Source organism: Sturnus vulgaris, chromosome 3, assembly GCF_052056855.1.
Source record: "Sturnus vulgaris isolate bStuVul1 chromosome 3, bStuVul1.hap1, whole genome shotgun sequence".
NCBI classification, from domain to species: domain Eukaryota; kingdom Metazoa; phylum Chordata; class Aves; order Passeriformes; family Sturnidae; genus Sturnus; species Sturnus vulgaris.
This window is the reverse complement of record NC_142245.1, coordinates 41119731-41141008: the sequence shown is the minus strand read 5'-3', so window position 1 is coordinate 41141008 and position 21278 is coordinate 41119731. Positions and strand designations below refer to the sequence as shown.

The 21278-nt window shown below is 39.3% G+C and overlaps 1 protein-coding gene across 3 annotated transcripts in view; it reads left to right on the top strand.

The window, feature by feature from the left end:
• Window positions 1-21278, top strand: part of RPS6KA2 (ribosomal protein S6 kinase A2) — a 262329-nt gene that overhangs the window by 206305 nt on the left and 34746 nt on the right. For all 3 annotated transcript variants that reach the window (XM_088161421.1, XM_088161422.1, XM_014875797.2), the window contains 5 exons: window positions 287-324; window positions 1041-1183; window positions 7413-7483; window positions 8308-8396; window positions 14415-14479. In XM_088161421.1, the coding sequence (XP_088017547.1) occupies window positions 287-324; window positions 1041-1183; window positions 7413-7483; window positions 8308-8396; window positions 14415-14479 (406 nt within the window). The remainder of the gene's footprint in view (window positions 1-286; window positions 325-1040; window positions 1184-7412; window positions 7484-8307; window positions 8397-14414; window positions 14480-21278) is intronic.

Below are 21278 nucleotides of genomic sequence, written 5' to 3'. Positions count from 1 at the left end.
CCTGCTCTTTTTGAGCTCTGTTTGCATGCACACCTTGAACATTCAGTGGAGCACAGAGGAGGCTCCTCATGGAACTGCCTCAGGCTGTGCATGCTTCAGACATGAGATTAAATAAACCTCTGAGGTTCATTTTTCTTTCTGGAGCCATAGAATCCACTAAGGTTTTGTTTATGTAAGTATTTGAATTTTGCATATCTCCTTACCTGACTTGAACATTTTTAATTCATGTTTTTTAACTGCACTTGGTGCCTGTCTAATGAATGAATGTTTCTTTTTTGCTTTATAGCATTCTTCTTGATGAAGAGGGTCACATTAAGATAACAGGTATGTGAGGAAGAGAAAACTTCATGCCATAAACTGATTTATTTTTCTTCAGTATATTGCATGCATGATCTTTGGTTGGGAGGAGTTTGCTTACAAAAACTAGAAGCCAGAAGAGTTTGAGTGTTGAGTTTCTCTGTTGATTTGTCATCCCCCATGCTGCCCAGCACATGGAGAGCATAGCATTTTCTTGGTGAAATTGTGCTCTTGGCTGACGTGAAGCAGGCAGGTTTGGTTGCCTGCCACTGTGGATGGAAGGATGCCTCCAATATAACCATTTAATCCAGGCAGAGGATGGCTGGAAAGACATCCCTTTGCCACTCTAGAGGCACTGTCTAGCCAACCTTCTCACTGGTGTAATCTGGGATTGTTATTCCTAATACTTTGGTTAGCTGTGCAAGAATCCTCACTAGCATTGCCCTCACCAAACCTGAACTGTATATATCTGCTCATTTAAAGGCCCTTCTGCCTTGAGCCAGAGCCTCAGGCTCTGAGCAGGGAAAATGATATGCCTATTTTCAGGGTGTATTAACAAGCACCAGGCACTCCACGTAGGCAGGGCTCCAGCACACAGGTGCCTGTGGCCTCTCTCTGCACACAGACAGAAGGGCACCTCACCAGCTGGTTGGAGTGCTTTGTTCAAACAATTTAAGCGAGCAAAAGCATAAGGAATAATTTTCAGAGACCTGACAAGCCTTTTTCTGCTTCGATTTGTGTAGATTTTGGTCTGAGTAAAGAAGCCATCGACCACGACAAGAGAGCGTACTCGTTCTGCGGGACCATAGAGTACATGGCCCCCGAGGTGGTCAACCGGCGAGGGCACACGCAGAGTGCTGACTGGTGGTCCTTTGGCGTGCTCATGGTAAGGCACACATTGTGCTGCTCGGCTGGAGGGATCAGACCCTTCAGATAAAAACTGCAGTATCAGTGAAGTCTTTCAGAGAGGAAAGACTTTCTTGCGTTCTCCTTTTAAAATTGCGCGTTCAGGTGCTAACCTGTACCCCCTGCAGCCTCTCCAGTCTGTGTGCTCTCGTTGCTGAGGTAGATGAAGAAAAGATCAAGAAGCTGGTTTGTGACACTGATTTTTTGATGAACACTAAGTTTTTGGAAGCAGGTGTTGGGAGCATTGTTTTATCAAGCCCAGTGCTGTCCCTGGAGCCCAGACAGCAGGCACTCTCACAGGGACGTGTTTGGATAATGGAGGTGGTGCTGCTCTCTCCTGAAGTGTGCAGGTGCAGACCTACCCTGTGCTCAGGGCATGGCATCACCAGGCAGCTGTGGCTCACAGGGCACCTCACCGTGGTTGTCACAGCAGAACCGGGGCAGAATCAGAAATCAGTGTAGCAATGTGCCCTTCCAATACAGCACCATTTCCTGTGGCATGGAGGCTGTTTCTGGCAACTATATATTCCACTACATACCAAAATCCATAGAATATGTTTAAATTTTGCTTGCCTGAAGCGAACAACTGATGGCACCAGAGAAATTTTAGGAAGCAGTGTGAAATACAGTGAAAATTTGGGCTGGGGAGGGCCTGCATCACTGATCTAGCAGGTTGGCAGCAGTTAATCTACAGAAATATTCTAATTTATCGCCTGAATTATAAAAGGAGTGGAACATCTCCTTATCTCCTGTGGCCACAAATCCATTTGTGGATGCTCAGCACTTCTGAACCCTGTACATTTATTCACAAAAATCAATAGGTTATGTCTCATAGAATAAATCTATCCCTAGCCTTTAACTTTTTCATTATATATTTATTTTTGGTGAATAGCTTTGTCTTCTCACTCTTTGTCTCCCATTAAATGATGGTTCATTTAGTGTATAGATTGTTCTTCTTTCACCAGTTATTAAACTCTTAATGAACTGGACTACTTCCTCCCTGTGTTTTGCTAGGCTTTCTTTTTTTTTTTTCTTTCCATTTCTCTTTTCAACTCTCCCCTAAGGATTCAGCATATTAGAATTAGAAAATATAAGAATTTTGTAATACTGTCCTTATAAAAGGAGATGAATTAAAGAAAGTAAAACCCTTTAAACTCCAAGCTATTGCTTTAAGCCTTTAAGTGTTACCAGACATCTTAGAGAAAAATATGTCAGTCAGTTCAACCTTTTTCCCTTTTCAAGATTTAGCTGGTTGGGACTGAAAAATGTATATTTCCATATACTAAATGTCTCGAAGGATTTTCTGATGCTGTCTTTCACTCTACTCTTTTCTCCTTGTTTTCCTTGTTCTATCACATGTATGTTCTATTATGGAAGCTGTTTTTCTGTCAGTCTGAAAAACTGAAGATAATTATATGGTATTCAAATTATTTATTAGCATTTCTTCCTAAGCACTTAGCAGTATGATATAAAATAGATGAAGAAAATATACCAGTTGATGAAATATGCAAAGATTCAAAAGAATTGTATATGATAATGCAATTTTCATATCTGAAATTCGTATCACAAAAGGGAACATTTTAGGCAGATAGTTATAGCACAGCCTCATCATCAGAGCAACTAAACACTCACTTGTCTGTTCTGTGAAGGGGGATTGATGCTTCAGCATGAAGAGTTAGGTTGTGCTGGCAGCTTCTTGCCAACCCACATTGTCCAGGGCAAAGACTAGAATCAAACTGAATGATCCTTGCACATTCCTTAAATGTGGCATGTTGTGATTAATAATAGTAAAACAAACCTGTCTGAAAATGACTAAGTTCTCGTCTTATTTATTAACTGTGTTATTAATAATTTTGTGAATTATTATTCACCAGGAGTTTTTCTGTCAACAACAGTAAAACTTCATTTACTGCCAGCTAGGTCTTTGGCACAGGCACACAACTGAAACTGCTACCTGCTCTGTTTGTTTGCAGCTCAGTTTATTTGAATTGGTTTTTGGTACCTTACTGTAAGTCAGCAGGTACAGTTATAAAAATCTTGAAATTCTTCCCTTCTAGCATTCTAGAAAACATTCCCTGTTTCTCATTAAATTTGTGGTGATGACTGTTGAAACCCAACTATAATTTCTGCTGGTGAATTTATGTGGTTTAACATGACCAAACAGTTTTCCTTTTCTGCCTTTCTGTATCTTGCTCACTGCATTGGAGATTTTGGATAGGATGTACTCTGCAAAAGAAATTTTCATGAACAAGTGTTTGGCCTACCTTGTCAAGAAGTTGGACATGTAACTAATACTTCTTCATTGCACTGCAAGAGTTCTTGATGCCCACACTGCCATCTCTGGAGCCCAGATAAACTGGTCTGCCTGATCTTACATGTACAAACATCTTGGAAGGCCTCACAAAGCAGTGCTTTTGCAATTCATCCTACCAGCTGATTTACAAGGTCACAGACCTTATGGAAGTTGTATCTCCTTCAGTTCAGAAAAAAAAACAGTGTACACTTTTGAGAGTCATGTGAGCAGAGAGGGGACTATAATTAGAGAAATGGCTGTGATGATTTAGTAGCTAATCCAAACAAGAAAAAATGTGTTCATGTGTGTCAGCAAGTAATTAAGTCTTCACAAGAAAAGAAAATGTCCCTTTGGTATCCAAAGTATTCTGCTCTGTACTAATTTTGTAGTAACTATACAGTGGCATTGGAAAAATAAATGCAAAATATCAAAGTATTACAATCTTCTTTTTCAAAATGTCATTGCAACACTTGTTTTATGCCCAGTGCAAGAGATGGTCGTCATGAACATTATTTTGAATGTTTATGCCTGTTGCTATGTTAAGAGATTCACCCCTTTGTGAGCACTAAGTCATTATGTTTCACAACACAGGTAATGAAAAATATTTAATGCATTTTGCAATTATTAAACTGAGTGCTTGAGCACTTCTCTGATACCTGGGAAATAACTGGAAGTGTTGAGAGGAGAACCTGGCCATTCTGATGAGTCTCTCTCCGTTTTTCAAAACTGAGTGGCATCAAGTTTCTTTTTACTTTGAGTTTTATCCTATGCTCACAATACTTCAGGAGACTCGGGCTAAAGTAGTATGCACAACCTGCTCTCCTTCCATCTGTTAGGAAGATACAAATAGTAGTCACCCAGACTGAGGATTTTTTTCTCATTCATTATGTTCTTCAATAACCTTCCTGAGTCACTTTTTGCATCCTGAATTTCCCCAGGGAATGTGGCATTCTTTTCCAAGGTCTTCCTATATGTATATCTTTTGGGAAGTGCTCATGTTTTGCCTACTGAAGTTGGAGATTGCCCTGAAAACTAGAGGGAGGAAGCACTACATAATATTTTGAGACCTCAGCAGGGGTTGGATTATGTGACTCCAAAGCCCCTTCCTATTAAGCCTAATTCTGTGGTTCTAAATAGGCAGCTGAACTGGAACAAAGAATATTTTCCTTTCTTGTACTTTCTTTGATACAGAAAGGAAGTCAAGGTTGGAGGGAGGTGCAGCTTTCTGAAGTACAGAAGGTGGCCCTCCAAAACACCTGGGAAGTGAATCAGTGGGAAGGAAGGAGCAGATGGTTTATACAGATGGGGAAGTAGGGAGAATGAAAACTGAGTCTCCCAGCAAAACTATAGGGACTGCTTTAATAGACAGAAATACTGCAGGGCTCATTCACCCCTAGTCTCAGCTTCTTGTCAACCTGCTGTGACCCATACAGCTCTATATTTATGTGCAAGAGTGGAAGCAGCATGTTCCCACTTCAGTTTTCATGTTTAGGTTTAGCAAGATTTTTGAATTTTTGGAAAAAATAAGCAGGAAGACAGGTCACTGTGCAGTGAAATAATAGCTTGAACTGATGAAATGAACAATTTCTATTTTTTTCAGTCTTGTTCTTTCATTTTTAATCTTCAACACATTTAGTCAAGACTGCAGTTGAGAAACTAATGCTTTCTTCCAGATGCTGCTTAGCTAAGTTCATTAAAGTAAAAAGCTCTTGTACACTTAACTTTCACTGCAGATATTGATGTTAAGTGCATTTCTTCTGAACCTGAATTAATCTCAACACTAGGCCTGTGTAATTGGTGGTAACCAAGTGCTGGCCATTACAGCAGCACAGTAAATGCTTCCTGCAGCCTCCAGAACAGTCATTCCTCCTGCAGCTTAAATTTCTTCCAAATTTCTTCCACTTGTTTCCATCCCTTGTGGCCACGGTGCATTTGCAGCTATTCCTGGGATATTGGAGTGGGTGGGAACTGTGGTCCTTTCCCAGGCAGTCACTGACAAGGAAGTTGCTTTTATCTGTATTATCTGCACCAGCAGTTTCAAGCTCATTTATGCCAGTATAAATGAGATGTAGCAGCCACTGTTGGTGCCGCTAAATTAGATTTATTATAATAACAAAGTAACATGAGCAAGTGTAAGTGAACATTCGGTACTTACCGTGAGCATAAACACTCTAGAAATTATGAGGAGGGCTTGGTACAATCTGTACCATTTCTGCTGCTGCCTTGGAAAGCAATGTTCTCTGCCCCTCATTCCCAGTATATATTAGCACTTTTATCAGGACTAAGGGTCTAATAGGTCAGAATTACTTTGAAAATGGTATTTAAGCTCCAGCGTCATCTAGGCAGGTTTAAAAATTCTCCCGTTATGTTTCCTTGTAGAAAATGAGCTGCTTTCCTCCAGGTCTACCAGGCAGTTCTTTTCTTGCCTCTCTTAACCCAAGCAGACGTTAATACATTTTTTTTTCCTAAATCTTGTTTATATTTAGCAGCCAGATACATTTTTTTAAAGTGGTTTTATTTCTGTTTCTACTATGAGTTTTAGTGCCTTGAGGTAATTTGTTACTAATGAAGATTAATCCTTGAATTAACTATATTCAATTAGTTATCTGGCTTCTAAACATCTCCTCTGCCCTTCTCCCAAAATTAGCATAGCAGTTTCACCATTAGTTTTCTTTATTTTTCTTCTGATATATCTGAATTTAATCCGGGCAAAAGGAAGAGTCAGGCTGTGGGGCAGTCTGACACAAGTTTTGGTAATGAAAGAATCCTTCTTAGTACAAACGTGCTGTCTGCAGTTTCTTATGGGATTAGGCACAAAAACTACATAAGCCTTGAAGAGTCTTTCCTGCCTTAGCAGGTATTTACTTATAGCAATGAATATTAATTATTAGATTAATTAATTACTCTAGTTAATTAGCTCACTGTAGTAGAAGAGATCCAAAGCCCGGGTGACAGACACAAACAGGTAACAGCTCACCTTACCCTCAACGGATGCTGTTTTCCTTTGTGTCCTAGCTGAATTATGTTCTAGGTGTCTGTATTGGTGATGCACAGCCTTCAGCCTCCCTTAGCCAGAGAAAGCAGCTGCCACTCCATAAAGCACCATGGTGAGAGCTGTGTGAAAGACCTGGTGTTGAATCCAAGTTAGGCAAGCTTCTTTGGCTGGGGTTTTGTTGGGATTTTTCACTTCTTACAGATGTGAAATTCCTGTCAAATTTACTGAAAGCACTAATCTGTCTCCAAGGAACCATAACTGATTGATGTTTCAACACTTGAGTTAGGCAAATAATTGATGATGACTGTTGAGTTTTGCTTTCAGATTTGGTTTCAGTTAAATGTGACATTTATGAGATTCATCACTGAGTACAGCCAGAAGAACCAAAGCAGGAGAGAAAAGGCACACTCAAAAGCCTTGAGAATGCAGGGTTTAGTCTTATTTCTCCTACAAAATATAGTAGTAGCATCTTTAAATGGTGGAAATATACAATCTAAGAGGTGGTTTGACTCAGCCTAAAAAGGTGGGGAGTGGCATATCAAATCCATTTTCCTTGCATGGTAGTCCATGCCAAACACCTAAGAAGAGCCATATCCATGCAGGCTAAGAGTCCCTCCAGCCAAATACCTCATTGCCAGCATTGGTCACAAAACAGCAGGTGCTGGAAGAAACACCATATATGACACTTCTTCCCAAACATACCAAAACTTGACAACAAATATCAGTGTAAACAGTTCGTAGCACATCTCTGGAATGGAAGAGTCATTCAGACTTGCTGTGCCATTTTTTTCTGAAGCACAGCTTGTTGGATCATTTATTTTCCTCTAGTTTTCAGTTGTGTTGGAAATAGAAGATGGATGTGGTGTCTGTGCAGACCACCTCAATGCACATTTGAATTACCATTTTGTTGTTACTCCACAGTTTGAGATGCTGACAGGATCCTTACCCTTCCAGGGAAAAGACAGAAAGGAGACAATGGCACTCATTCTCAAGTGAGTATCAAAACTGCCTTTATTTTTCTGAGTTAATTGTGCCCTCTGGAGACTCCATAGGGCCCAAGTATGTGATGGGTAGAGAATAATGATGTGCATAATGAACTTTCCAAAGCGTGATTTTAGTGAGGCACACATAGCTGATGCCTGTGTTTAACTCTAAAATTGCCTTCAGAATAAACAGTAGGAACAGAATTATTGAGAGGGCCTTACAAAAGAAATTTATCTTACTTTTTGTGATAATGTCAGTATGCACAAAATGTGGAAAAGTCAGATTTCTGAAACACATTTTATATTTTTTTATTGCCAAGTTTCAATTTTTTTCCTTTGAAATGTCCCATTCATTTAATGTTAAATGCAGACAAAAGTATTTGAAGCTTAGCTTTGCTCACTAGTGAATTTTTTTTAATGTGTTGGTGAATGGCCAAGAGAAAAGTTTTATTCTCTTTAAACAGTATGCAGTTTAGTATACATTTTTTCATGAAGTTTGATTGTTCAAATTCGTCTTGATTCCCAAATTTATTCCAGCAAACTGAAAAAGTGAAAAAATTCTGTAGGAAAATGACCTATTTAGGTTGCAAATGTTTTATGAGATCCATTAGATCTGCTCCATCTTTAGTGAAGTCAGGGATTCAAACCTTCCTTAAGATCAGCAGAATAAGATCAGCTTCTCACTGTGCATTGCACTATGCTTGGCTAGCCTTTGGTCACTGATTTCATGTGTCTGCCCGTCCTGACCACTACAGTTCCGCTGTTTCAGCCACAGTGGGATGGAAAAAAAGCTTGAAAAATCTATTTTCTTTTCAAGCGTTGTGTTCTTTCAGAGCCAAGCTGGGAATGCCGCAGTTCTTGAGCATAGAAGCCCAGAGCCTGCTGCGAGCCCTCTTCAAAAGGAACCCCTCCAACAGATTAGGTACGTGTGCTTTGATCAGGGCGTTCGCTGTGTGCTTGTCAGCTGCTGAGTTGTACTCTCAGCTCATCTTTTCCAATGGTTACCCTCTTCATTAGGTGGCATCTGGCATTCCTTCCCAGAGTACAGTGAACCTTCAGCATCACTAGAGAATTTTGTAAGGAGTACAGGCAAAAGCATTGAAATCTAAAACATGATATTAACTTGTGTTTTGGGTTTTTTTTTGTAAAGAGAGTGAGTGAACTGCCAGCTTTTATGAATGATTTAAGATGCCTGCCATGTTTGATAATATAAGGAACTGAGAAACAAGTGTAGTTTAAAATCTGTATAATTTAGCTGCAAATCTCAGGTTTCATCTCTCCTGTTCTCAAATGCATTTCAATTCTGTTTTTTTCTGTTAGCTAGGGGCAGTCTTGCAGTAGACTTTATTCTTAATTACCCAGATACATCATTTCCCTTCTACTGATGTTGATGCCTTGGAGTGGCTACCTCAGCCAGACAGAGTTAAAAGAATAAAGTAGGTATTTATTGAAGGCTTTCAATAGATACACCCTGGGAAGTGCAAAAGCCTTGCAGAGGCTACACCCAAGAGAGACGATGGTCACAAGTTTTTCAGACAGACACAAGTTTGGTCTGTTTGCATATCAGGTGTTAATTCTCCAATTACAGCTTCGGGTAATGAAGCTCGCTCCCCCACAATTCACTTTTCTTTATACTTTTCAGGGCCTGAGGCTGTGGTGTATCCTTGTATCTCAGGTCTGCAGGGATTTTTTTGTCTAACCAAAACGTTAACTACCCTTTATATGGAGTTTAGACCTATGCACTAATGCAGTGTAGGATTTGAAAAACATAAAAGCTAAAATCTTAAGGCATCAGTGTGTCTTCACCCTTTGTTAATAAGCCTGCTTAGATTGCAATATACTAGATGTATTTGTTGGATAATGTATCTTATGTCATGCATTCCTTTGTTTATGGGTTTTATTAAGAAATTAATTGCATTTGATGAGGTCATGGGCAATGTCTATGGAATAATTGCCACTGCAGATTTTGTCATTGTTCCCCACAGACGTGTGGGGACAAGTCAGTAAAGCCCAGTGCTGGGTGGCAGTGGGGATTGTCCTGCAGCATGTCACGGTGACCTCTCTCCTGCCAGGGGCATCCCATATGGCTCACAGAGGGAATGCTTTCCCATTTGTGTTATCTCTGATCTAGACAATAGTCTTACAGTCTGATACACTGCGAACATGAGAGCAGAAAAACACATTTTCTCAGCAGGTTTCAATTGCTCTCGAGCAATTTGTTTTACACTGGACAAAATAGAGTATTAGGATTTCTAGGTTTAATCTCTGTTTAGAAAAATTAGGTGCTTCCCCAAATATGAACTTTTTCCCACTTCCTACGTCTGTTTCTTTCTGCTGTTTCCTCCCTGTCTCCATCTCATGGTTTTATTCTGCTCTGCTTATTTTCCATTCAAAATGGAGCTCCAGTGAAGTCAGTGAGAGTCTCTGGATATCACTGCTTAAATAAAAAGCTACTCACTAAAACTTGGTTTTAACCATAACAATTCTAGCCCTTGTATCTTAATAATGAGGAATTGCTAGGGGTCAAGATTTTATAACCTGAGGTTTATTGAAATACTGGGATGGCTTGGAGAAAAAAAAAATAAAGAAGTTATTTATAATGCAAACATCTAAGGAAATAAAATCTGAAAGAGTAGCAGAAAAATAGATCTTAACATTTCAGGGTTAACAATGGAAAGCTCCTGAAGGCATTCTCTGTTTTAACTGATAGAGAATCAGCACAAAGGAAGATGGAAAGGGACCTGTTGATAAAAAGAGAAGAAAAGCTTGAATAGTTGGCCTAAATACTGAACAGAAGTCAGTAGATAAAAGGACTGCTTCAACCTTGTGGATTTTAGCTTTTCCTGGGAAAGGAATAATAGTATTAAAAGTAGGCTCAGACATCCAGTTTTGAAAAATCTTTGGAAAATTAATGAAGCATGCTAAAATAAATGAACCATATTATGAATCAAACACTTGATTTCAGCCATTGTTTCATAAATTTGCAAATGTGGAAAGTGCATTTAGTTCCAAAATCCAGTTTTAAACATTTACAAGATAAAAGATGCTTTTTGCCATTTGATTTTGCTATCTTAACAAACGGAAGTGAAGATTGATTAGGTATTTTGAAATTTTGTTTTGAAGCTTTGGATTATTAATGGAAGAAATATTAGGGTTGAAGCGAACTAGAAAAGACTGAAAATAAATTTAGTAATCTGATTTACCTGCTTCTATTTTTAAGTCTGATGCCCATATTAATGTTTGTGACAGATTTTTAAGGAATGGAAATTCTTCCTTTGGTATCTCTGGTTTTGGGCTTTGTCTGTTCTTTCCTAAGTCTATTTGCTGAAGTCTGCATAGCACTGCTCTTTGGTAGTGTTGCTCTAAGTACAGCAAATTTTGGATTAAGGATAAGCAGAATTTTAAATTCTTTAACTAACTGAATACCCAGACAAATAAGGACTAAGCACTCAGAAGTAAAACTTTATGATTAAACTGTTAGTTCATTACATTTCCAGGAACTTAGGCAAGGGACTTGCTCTAAGGTCTGGATCTCCTCAGGCAGGTAAATAAATTATTTATTATTTAACATGATTATTTAACAAATACATATTAAAATTTACTTTATATAAAAAAACATATTATCTAACAAACTTACTATGTTGCTGAGCAGTATAAAGTGTCCAGCGTCCTTATAATTGATAATCTTGGCCAAGAAAGTTTAATAGGCTCAGAGTAAAAGCCAAGGAAATTATTACTATTTTCTTAATCCCATGTTTTCAGGTGAGATACATTCTGCTTTGGCACTTACAAAACTTTGGGCTTTAACTTTATAAAATTATGAGTTTGAACACAAAGCAGCTTTCACTTTTGTCAGAGTGACTGTGAAGCTTTCATGTATACCTTAGAAAAATACCTCAAAAATTCTAGCTCACTAAAAAGATTCTGAAGCTGTGGAGACAGTAACATTTTATTATCTGGAAACTCTTTCTGATGAATTTGAATATCCAAGTTATCAACTTTCAGGTTTCTTAGGTCTCTTCTTCCCCCCTTAATATTTCAAGGCTTTTGTTGTCCATAATGATTCAATAATCAAAAACAATTAAAAATAAAACATTCTACTCTTTACTGCTTGCAGGCACTTTCATTGCAGGCATAAAACTTAGATAATTAAGTTCTCACTAATGTGAGGCTGCTTTTATATAAATGCACTCTATAATGTGGTTTAACTGTCAGTTTGCTCTGAAAGAATTATTTATCTTCTCAGACCTTCATGTGACCCACATTCGAATTTTTGCAGGCAATAGGTTTGATTGTGCTGATTATTCTTGACTGATAGGTCTTATTGCTAAACTGAAGTTGAAGTGAAGTTAGAAAACCCAAACTCACTAGAAACCTTGAGGAAGGTGAAAGGTTTGTGGTCGTGCTGTGCTTCAGATGTTTGCTGGAGAGCCATCTCTGTGCCAGGAAAGGTCCATCTCCATCCAGCAGGACTTCCCAGTCATGACCTCTGCAGTGCTTTTCTTTTCTCTATGAAAGCACATCTCTTTGCAGTATCCCTGTAGATTTGCAGGTGGTAGATGAATGGCTGAAACATGCTGAGCAAATCCAGAGAGACTCCACCATAAGCACGGATCCCTAATGTCTCCCGAGGACTTTTCAGCGGGGTCAGGACTGTCCTCCAGGCTCCCAGAGCTGCTCCTGAATGCACCCTTGGGCCTCCAGCTGAGGAGAGGAGCAGGCACACACTGCCTGCAGCCACAGCACACAGTCCAGGAAGGGGCTGTGGGCTACACCAGCAATTCTCCTGGCAGGGAAGGTCAGGGAATAAAAACTGCAGGAAGTGCTGAACATTCTCCATCACATAAAATCAGTCGCTAAGAATCGGAAGTAAGCCACTCTTTGCAAAATGAGGCTATTATTGTCCTAAATCTCTTTAATATATTAAGCCTTTGCACTTTACAGCATACTCCTGTGCTGGAGCTGAGGTGGCCCCAACTGGGAAATGAAACTTTTTCAAACAGATGCCTGCCTCAACTGCATGCTTGTGTTTCTTACCAAACACTGCAACCCCCACTAAGAGAAGTAGCTGTGGGTGGACTTTTTTTTTTCTTGGTCCTTATTTCTGTAGGTCTGTGGAAAAAGGGACAATAACAGTATCAAGAAGTGTGGCTTTCAAATGGATGGTCTGAAGAAAAGCATGTCATTCCCAACACACAATGACGTATCCATTAGGCTGAGCAAGAGGGAAAACAGAAGCAGTCAGGAAGGGGCAGGGAAGAGAAAATTTAATGCATTAGCAATTATCCTCAGTCTAGGATATGTTACTAGTGTCTTACAGTGTCTCCTACCCTATTCCTGCTTTAAGGTCAAGCAAGGGGTTTTCTGAGCCTCTTGTGGTTTGTCGATGAAGTAATCTTCAAAAGATTTCTTTTCAGCAGTTTCCTGGCCTCCCCATGAACCCATATAAGTGTTTTGCACCACATCATCTTTTCCAAGTAATTCCACATCACACAACTGTCTGTTTCCTGAGGAAACATCTCCAGGTTCTTCTGAACCTGATTCCTGCTGGCATCATTTAATGGTCTATTTTATACTTCCTTGGTCATCTGTTTGCAGGCTGAAAAGTCCTGACCTACTCAATCATTCCGTAACAGAAAGATTACTGAAAGATTACTGGGATGGGGAATTAATCAGATCATCTCTCTTCGCTGTTTTCCAGCAGGCCTGACAGACAATCCTGCATGTTTTCTTTGCAAAATGTTTGCTTCCCGTATCCGTTCAGCAGTGATGTGAAGCAGGCTGTAGGAGGCAGTTCCTGATCATTGCATTTTGACAAATATCGATGACACAAGGAGAGCAGACATCACATTTTACAAAAGCTTCAGTTGACAAGGCCTTTGTAAAGCTGCTTGTAATGTTGATCTTCCCAAAGTACAAATATTGCTTGTATAAAAAGCTTCCTCTGAGGTGCTGAGTGCCCCTTGCAAAGTGCTTAGGAATCCCAAATCTTTTTGGGAATCAAGGTTGCTCAGCATACTGGTGAAGAAGTAGGCTGGGTACCCTTCAGGAACTGATTCCAGAACTGCAGTGCAAAGCCTTTGCTTCCAGAGTTTATTTCTCCTTGAAATGAAAATGAGAGGTGCTATTAGTAAGGTCAAATAAACCCCCAAAATGGCATTTAAAATCCTCTCTGACAGTTCCTTTAATTGTTACCACATACTTGTTTGGTTCTGTGATAGCACACTGAAGCAAATAAATTGAGCTCAAGGAATAAAAAACTCAATCTTCAGTGAAAACATAAGGCAAAAGTAATGAAGGAATTAGATTCTCAGAAGACTTTTCCTAAATTTCCTACAGTAATGTAACAGAAATTTAATAGTGAAGGAAACATAACATTAAGGAGAGTGATGATTTCGGTACTCTCAGGAATTTGAAGACAGTATGTGAAGAGGGGGAACCTAAAATCCTGGCTTACCTCAAACCATTTTGGAGCCTTTTGGCATTTTGAGTCTATACTTGCCTGCAGTGCAGCTTTCTGTGCCTGTGGAGAACAGTAGCTAGTCAAGATTTAAAATTCAGTGTGGACAGAAAAACTGCCACTGGTGGAGCCTTGCCAGAGCATCAGGATATCCTGGGGCCTTTCCTGACCTTGCTGGTGCATGCATTCTGCTGTGGCTAAAATCCCATGTCTCACCCAAAGCCTTGGCAGCAGCCTCAATTAGAGAAAAGTAGAAGACCCTTGGAATCAGAGGCTCATTAATGAAGTGCCCTGTCTGTATCTATGGCAGTTATACTGGGATGGCACTTGCACCATTCAGAATTTCTTGACTAGAATGGTTTAGATGGGGACTGTCACTTTGTCAGAAAAAAGGTGGGGATGGGGAGGGAGAGGAGAAGGGACATCATGGAGCTCTCTTATAAGCATGACTTCATTTTGATTCTTTCATTCTCTTCTCAGGTGCTGGGTTTGATGGAGTAGAAGAAATTAAACGTCACCCTTTCTTTGTTACTATAGACTGGAATGTAAGTGAAGCAGCATTATTTTTTTCTTAGCTATATTTTTTGAAGACAAACTGCCATGCATAGGAAAAGAATATTTTCTCTGACATAGAGAGCCTAACTTCTCTAACACAGAGGAGTTAGAGCCTTTTCAGTGGGTGCCTCTGTCTCTCTTGCCTGCATGTTGGCATCAGTACTCAAAATTGGAACAGTTGATCAAATTAAACATTATTCAAGTAAGACATATCAGATGTACTTAAGAGAACGGTAATCAAGGATTTATTTTATTGCTATCAGCTACAGCTCATAAAGGTGGTTGTGGTGCAGATTATCTGAGTATTTGATTTAGACACATAAGAGATTAAACTTTACATTTTCAGCATCGTATTTTTTCAAATTAAATTATTTGCATTTCCTAGTTTAATTTTATCCAACTTGTGTTATAGTATTGTTGTGTCTCTTCCGTATTTAATGCATTCACTCATGACTGCTAGTACAACAGGTAACTTTGATGCAGTTCTTATGAGAAATTCTGATAAAACCACATGAATCTATGTGACAGAACCATTCTCAAACTGCTGCCCAGGACCTTGCAGTAAAGCTAATTCCTCTGTGAGAGAACATTTTGTGGTGCCCAGGTAGCCTTTGAAAGGCCCACAAACCCATTTATTTTGAAATGCTCATTAGAAAAATCTAATTTGGGTTGCATGTTGAAGAGTTGTCATGACTCATAAACACATTAAAATATAATCAATGAAGGTGGATTTTGAGACTTTCCTTTATAGTCCAGCTGACTTTCAGTCCCATTAAATATGTTCTGGAGTCTAGAGTGTCTTTTCTTTTCTGATTCTTACCAATAGTGAGATTCTGTGTGAAAACTTTACATTTATAAGAACAGTAAGTGAAAATAAAAAATAGAGAATCCAAAGAACTTGGGCTGTTGATGATTATGTTAATTATTAAATAATAATAATAATATTAATAACAATAATATTATTTTCTGTATTCCCTCAATATCTCTTCAGTCCTCAGCTTTGCATCAAAATATAGGTCAGATGACTACATCTTACTGTAATAAGAAGCACTGTAACAGTGAAAGGGTTTTTTTTCCTTCCGTGTTTGCTAGGGCAGCAGCTCACTAACTCATCATAAATAAATGAGGCTCTGCATCTTGGAAAGGTTTCCAGAAAAGTCAGTTCTGTCCCAAGAGAATACTCAAGACCACCTTCTGTCATGATAATTGGTGATTCTTTCAAGCTCCATTCTTTAGGGAACAATTTCATTCCTGTCCTAAGGAAACTCTACAGTCCTCCATCATTTGAAAAAACTCTTCTATACAGGGAAATATCTACCACGAAGAAGATAGGTATGCTTGAGCATGCCTTGGAGCTAGAGAGGAAGGTGGATTTAATTGCCCTTTGATGTGTTATCCAGCCCCCTAACTCTGCTGTGAAATATAGCTGTAAAAATCCATTTTAATCCAACATAATTAGTGCTTATTGCACTCTCTTGGAGACAGATCACTATTACACCGACCAGCTATCATCTTTGTAATATATTTCCTCATTTTATCCTAATTTTGCAATCACTCAAGGAGATCTTGGGAGGCTTATCTTGTTCCAGCAGCTACAGCACTGTATGCATTTCAGAGCAATGTGAGCCTGGCCCTGAGCTGAAGCCAGGATTCTGACTCTAAATAATCATCCAACCAGTTGTTAATGTGTTCTCCATGGACAGAAACAGAACAGGGTCAGAGAACAGAAATGGATCAGACATAGATGTTTAGCACTGGTCTCTGTACAGCTGCAGGGAAAGTGTCCCTGGTGCCCTCATTTTGTTCTCCCATAATGTGTTCAGAATCTCCCATATCAGTTCTCAGACAGTCAGCAAACAGCACTGTTGGGATGGGGCAGAAATGATTATTTACTTTATGCCTTGGCAATATAAAGACCTCAGAGAGTAAGAGGCGAGCTCTTTTGGAGAACTTCTGTGCTACCTTGACAGCTGTGATAGACAGGACTGCTGCGACTGACAGCACAGAAAATTTCCAAACTGTAGTAAAGTAATCCTGCATCAAAAGCCCCCTTATCATGAAGGGTGAGTACGGGTTAGTGTCTGCTAGAAATGCAGTGTGAAATAGGTTTGCTTTTAAGTATGATTTTTCCTACAAGAGTGACATGATAGCCAGGAACAAAGCACCTGGTTGCATCATCTAATTTTAAAGAGAGATTCAAAACAGAAATTAGTTGGATTCTTCCTTCTAAGCCATGTGTGAAATCTTGATGTTGCAGTCATACTAGAAGTGCAGATGGAACCCTGTGACTCAGGCTTTCATTTCACAGTATTCTCAGAGCTGTTCCCTTTGGGTTTGGATTGGAGCTGGCTATTTTCTCTGTCCCTGAAATGTTTACCTGTTGGGGCAGTCATTTCCCATCTTTTACTGTCTTCAAACAGACACAGCCAAGATACAATGTCTGGTTTGGATGAACACCCAGTGGAAATAGCACACACAGTGCAGGCACAGCCCCTGTCAGGATGCTGCAGATGCTGCTGCCAAGCACGGTGTGCTGGTAACCTGTGACCACTGAATGCCAAAGCAGTAAGGGCAATCCTGGAAAACGTGAATGTGGCCAGGGAGCCTTCCTCCTCCCAGCCTTTCCCAGAAGCCATTCCCATGTTCCAGGGTTCCATCCTTCAGCAAAATCTCCAGCCACTTTAGGTTTAACTTCTGGCTGACTTCTGCACTAAATGGACTGTGGACAATCTGACACAGAATCTGTGAATTCTGTCCAGAGAATCTGTGAACAATCTGAACCCAGACTTAAATGGTGGCATGAGACTCTCTAAGAGTCACATTTTTACAGCTGTTACCCTGTAACAAAGCCCTAAATTCCCACTTTGCAGAGTGAAAAATAGCTGGAGGTTTCTGCAAATATCAGTCTTGCTGCTCTGAGGCATTTAGCAGGCACCATGACGTAAATTCAATTGATCTGTTGTTAAATGGATGGGCTGTCTCTGATGATCAAGGCTGGGATGCTCAGGGGAGAGATGAGATGTCCAGCTCCTTGACAGTTTTACCTGCTTATTAACCTTGCACCTCCTTTTCCTCTTAAGACAAGCAGACCCAAAATGAATTGACTTCAGATAATTTAAGTCATTGGCTCTGAGAAAGCACAGTCTGATTCCTGATATTTTACTACTGTTTCTTTCCAGGTCATGCATAATGAATTTCTGGCTTTTCATTGAAAATGAAAAATGAAATCTCCTTTTTCAGATTGCTGTCGGAGGAGTGGGCTATAAACAGTAGTTTTTGTTTGGATGACAGACTAAATTGGAACTAGAGCAAATGACATGCTTGAAAATGAACTGTCAAATACAGCTGAGGAAAGGAGTGGGAAGAAAGTGGATTCCAGTTCTTTTTCCTTTAATATTAATCAGAGATCAAGCTGAACTGAAAATGTGAATTATTTAATTACAGATTTTACCAACAGCAAAAACGTAATCCTGAGGTCTGAATTCTGCTAGCTTTTCTATCATTTGCAGGCAATAACATTGAGTCATTAATCTAGGAGAGGACAAGCATTTTAGAATGTAGTTCATCCTTTTGTCTGCTTATTGGATTTGCCATGACAGGTATATGTATCAAGGGAGTTTATTCTCACACTACAACTGCACCACTGTGGAGGGTAGCATCTTTCTATTTCTAGAAGGTGTCTAAGGAATAATTCAATTCTTCATCAAAGAAACTCAGTTGAGGAAATGACTAAATAGTTTTTAATGAAATTAAACCTTGATATTTGCCATGCACATGTACAGAGCATTTCTATCTCTGGGATATTTAGGAGTGTGTTTTTTAAAGATGATGAAAAATTTGCTACTTATAAATAAGAAGAGAAAGAAACACAGTATTGCAGCATTTTATTACTAGTCTCTCTTGTGTATTACTTAAGTTCCAGATGGAAAGGTGTTCAGATGAAGACCATACTAGGGATGTGGCAACATGTTTTAAGAAAAGGACAGTGGCACCTGGATTAGTTATTTCAAATAAAAATATTTTTGTCTTAAATCAGAAAGAAAGTCAATAGAAGCTCAAAGTTTCTTAAAATGCTATAGAAATTATTTCTAGTTAATTCATAGGTACTTATCATGAAAGTCTCAGGAGGACATGAGGGGTGGATAAGTAGTCAGAAGCATGGATATGTATTCAGGTGTGAATATCTAAATAAGTATTTTCACACCTTGGAGCCCATCTCCCTTGTTCTATGGATTATGCACTCCCTCAGCACAGCCTCTGGATCCAACAACACTGTGGTTATGCAGTGATTCTTCATACCTGTCATTTTCTGTGCTGAGTCAATGCTGTGGCCAGTTTAAAAAAAAACTGTTGATGGAATGTGGGAGTTTAGTCTTTACTGGGAAAGATAAATAAATAGTATTCTCAATAAAACATTAATGGCTAAAGAGTGCAATTCTCCTTTATGGATGTGGAAACAATGTGGAAGAAAAAAAAAATCCTCCGTTTCTTATACCTGTGCAAACATATGATGATCCTAAATACCCATTCTGAAATTTAACTGCTCCAGTTGTCACTGTGATATCCAAAGTCTCTTTTAAATGCCTAATCAGTTGCCCCAAAAGAAAAATTTGGATATCAAAACTGGAATTTAAACCGGGAAAACTGGGACCCTGTTCCCATTTAAACAGATGATGGAACTCACTGTAACTTTTGCATACAGCACTAAGACTACTAAGACTTAGAAAGTACATAACTGCTTAAGCTTCACCAGAAGTTATGGACAGTCTGATAGAAATGGCCGAAGGCAAGATTTGAAATTTAACTTGCTGTCATTTCCCACCCTGGTTCGTTTCTGCCAGAAGGGGTTACAGTCATGATACATCATCCCTAATAATTTGGGGGCCATGGTAAGAGACAATATATTAATACATTTGCTAAAATTAGAAATATACTTGAAAAACCTGGAAGGATCTCAAATCCTCCAAGAGATTCACTCTCTATGTGTATAGGAAGCAATGACTGTGATTCTTACTATTTTCTTAGATCAGCTTGTGCCACATTGAGTTTTGCAGGCTACAGGACAGGTTTTTAAAGGAAGAGGTGTTCTGCCTGCAGCAGGCCTTTGTCTTGGGCCACCCTCTGGTTTAGTGATTTGGCTTGGGTTGTAGTGGCTCACTCAGAGAACTGGAGCCAGTGTGGGATGGAGAAGCCCATAGATGATACTACTCTGCTTTTCCTGGTCCTCAATGATTTCGTTTAGTTACCCTTTTCAAGAGCCTGGAGGGAAAAATGCTTTAGGCAGTTTACCTTTTGCTGTTCTGTTGTCTAATTTTTATCACAAGTTGGTAGGGAAATGGAAAAGGGAGTCATCAGGGTTGTGCTCAAAGGCAGTGCCTTTCACTCGCACGAGCATCTTCTTTGTTTCCATCCTCTCCCAGAAAGAGAATTTGTGATTTTAAATCTTTAGGTGGCCTGTGACTCACGATGAATCTTAAATCCCTCCCTAGTAGCAGAGGATGTGGGTTAGGGATTCAAAATACAAATGTAGCTGCAGCAGCACTTAAGAAACTACAGATGGGGGAAGGAATTAAGAGGCCAGAGAGAATATGGTTACAATAATGAAAAGAGAGTGCAATTCCTGAATGATGTACAGCTCTGAAACATTTTCCAGTTTTTGGACCTCACAGGATGAGCTGTGCAGTTAATTCCGTGAGGAAGTATGTGCATGTGACTATATTGCTTTCTGCAGTAGAAGCACTGCAGTTGTGAATTAAGACAAATAAAGGCAAGCTGGGAAGCAAATAGCTTTCTCAAGGTGAAATCCTAGCAACAGAAAAACCTACAGTAGCTGCTGAGTTTTCTTGTAAAGTTCTGCGCAGATAGAAAAAGATGTATGTTAATTACTAGGTTGATCTGTTCAGCTGATGAGTGACACTTCCTGCTCCAGATTGCAATTGGCTTTTAATTATTTGGAAGACTGGCTTTCCATTGTGGCTCACAGCAGTTATTCATCTCCTTTCCTCTCTGAAGATATGGAGCAGTTTTGTGCAAGCAGGAACTTTTTATGGTGAAATGGCCATTAATTATTGCAGAGTCATTTCCAACCTCACTATTTCACTTTCCCAAGGAATCATAATTCAACCACAAATATATCCTTTATGTTAAGGCTAATACTATGCTACAGAACATTCTGCATCAAGAACCTTTATTTATCAATGCAAAATCAAATTCAAACTGTAGTGATGTGTATATATCTTAGATTTGACCACATGTTTTGTATTACAGAAGTTAATTCCCCAGAAAACGCACAGTTAAAAAGAATCTTCCTGCACGCAAGGAGCTGGACAAGCATTTAGTAATGTCCATTAAACATTTTGAAAAATCAGCTCATTAGGAAGTTAAGAGCTAGCCTAAAAATACATATTGCAAGCAGTCATAAAGTTGAATTCTCCATTTCTTATCATAACTTGAAAGTTTGCATTAAATGTTATATTTATTTATGCTCAGACATGTTAATTATGGGGAACTGTCTGTCGCAACTAATTCAGCCCTTTGAAATCTGAGAACAAAAGCATTTCTAGAAACGAAATGCAGTCTAGGGACTGCAACACAGGGCAGGGAGTCAAACTGGAGCTCTGTTCCCTGTGCTGCCATCAGCATGATGTTCAGTTTTGACCATTTCAGGCAGAGATGATGCAAAGATGGCTGAAATCAATAGGGCTCTTTCCATTAACCTCTACAGGCTTTGGATCAGATCCAAACATCCTCACCTCAGTGTGCATGTCTGTGTGTGTATGAATGCTTGCA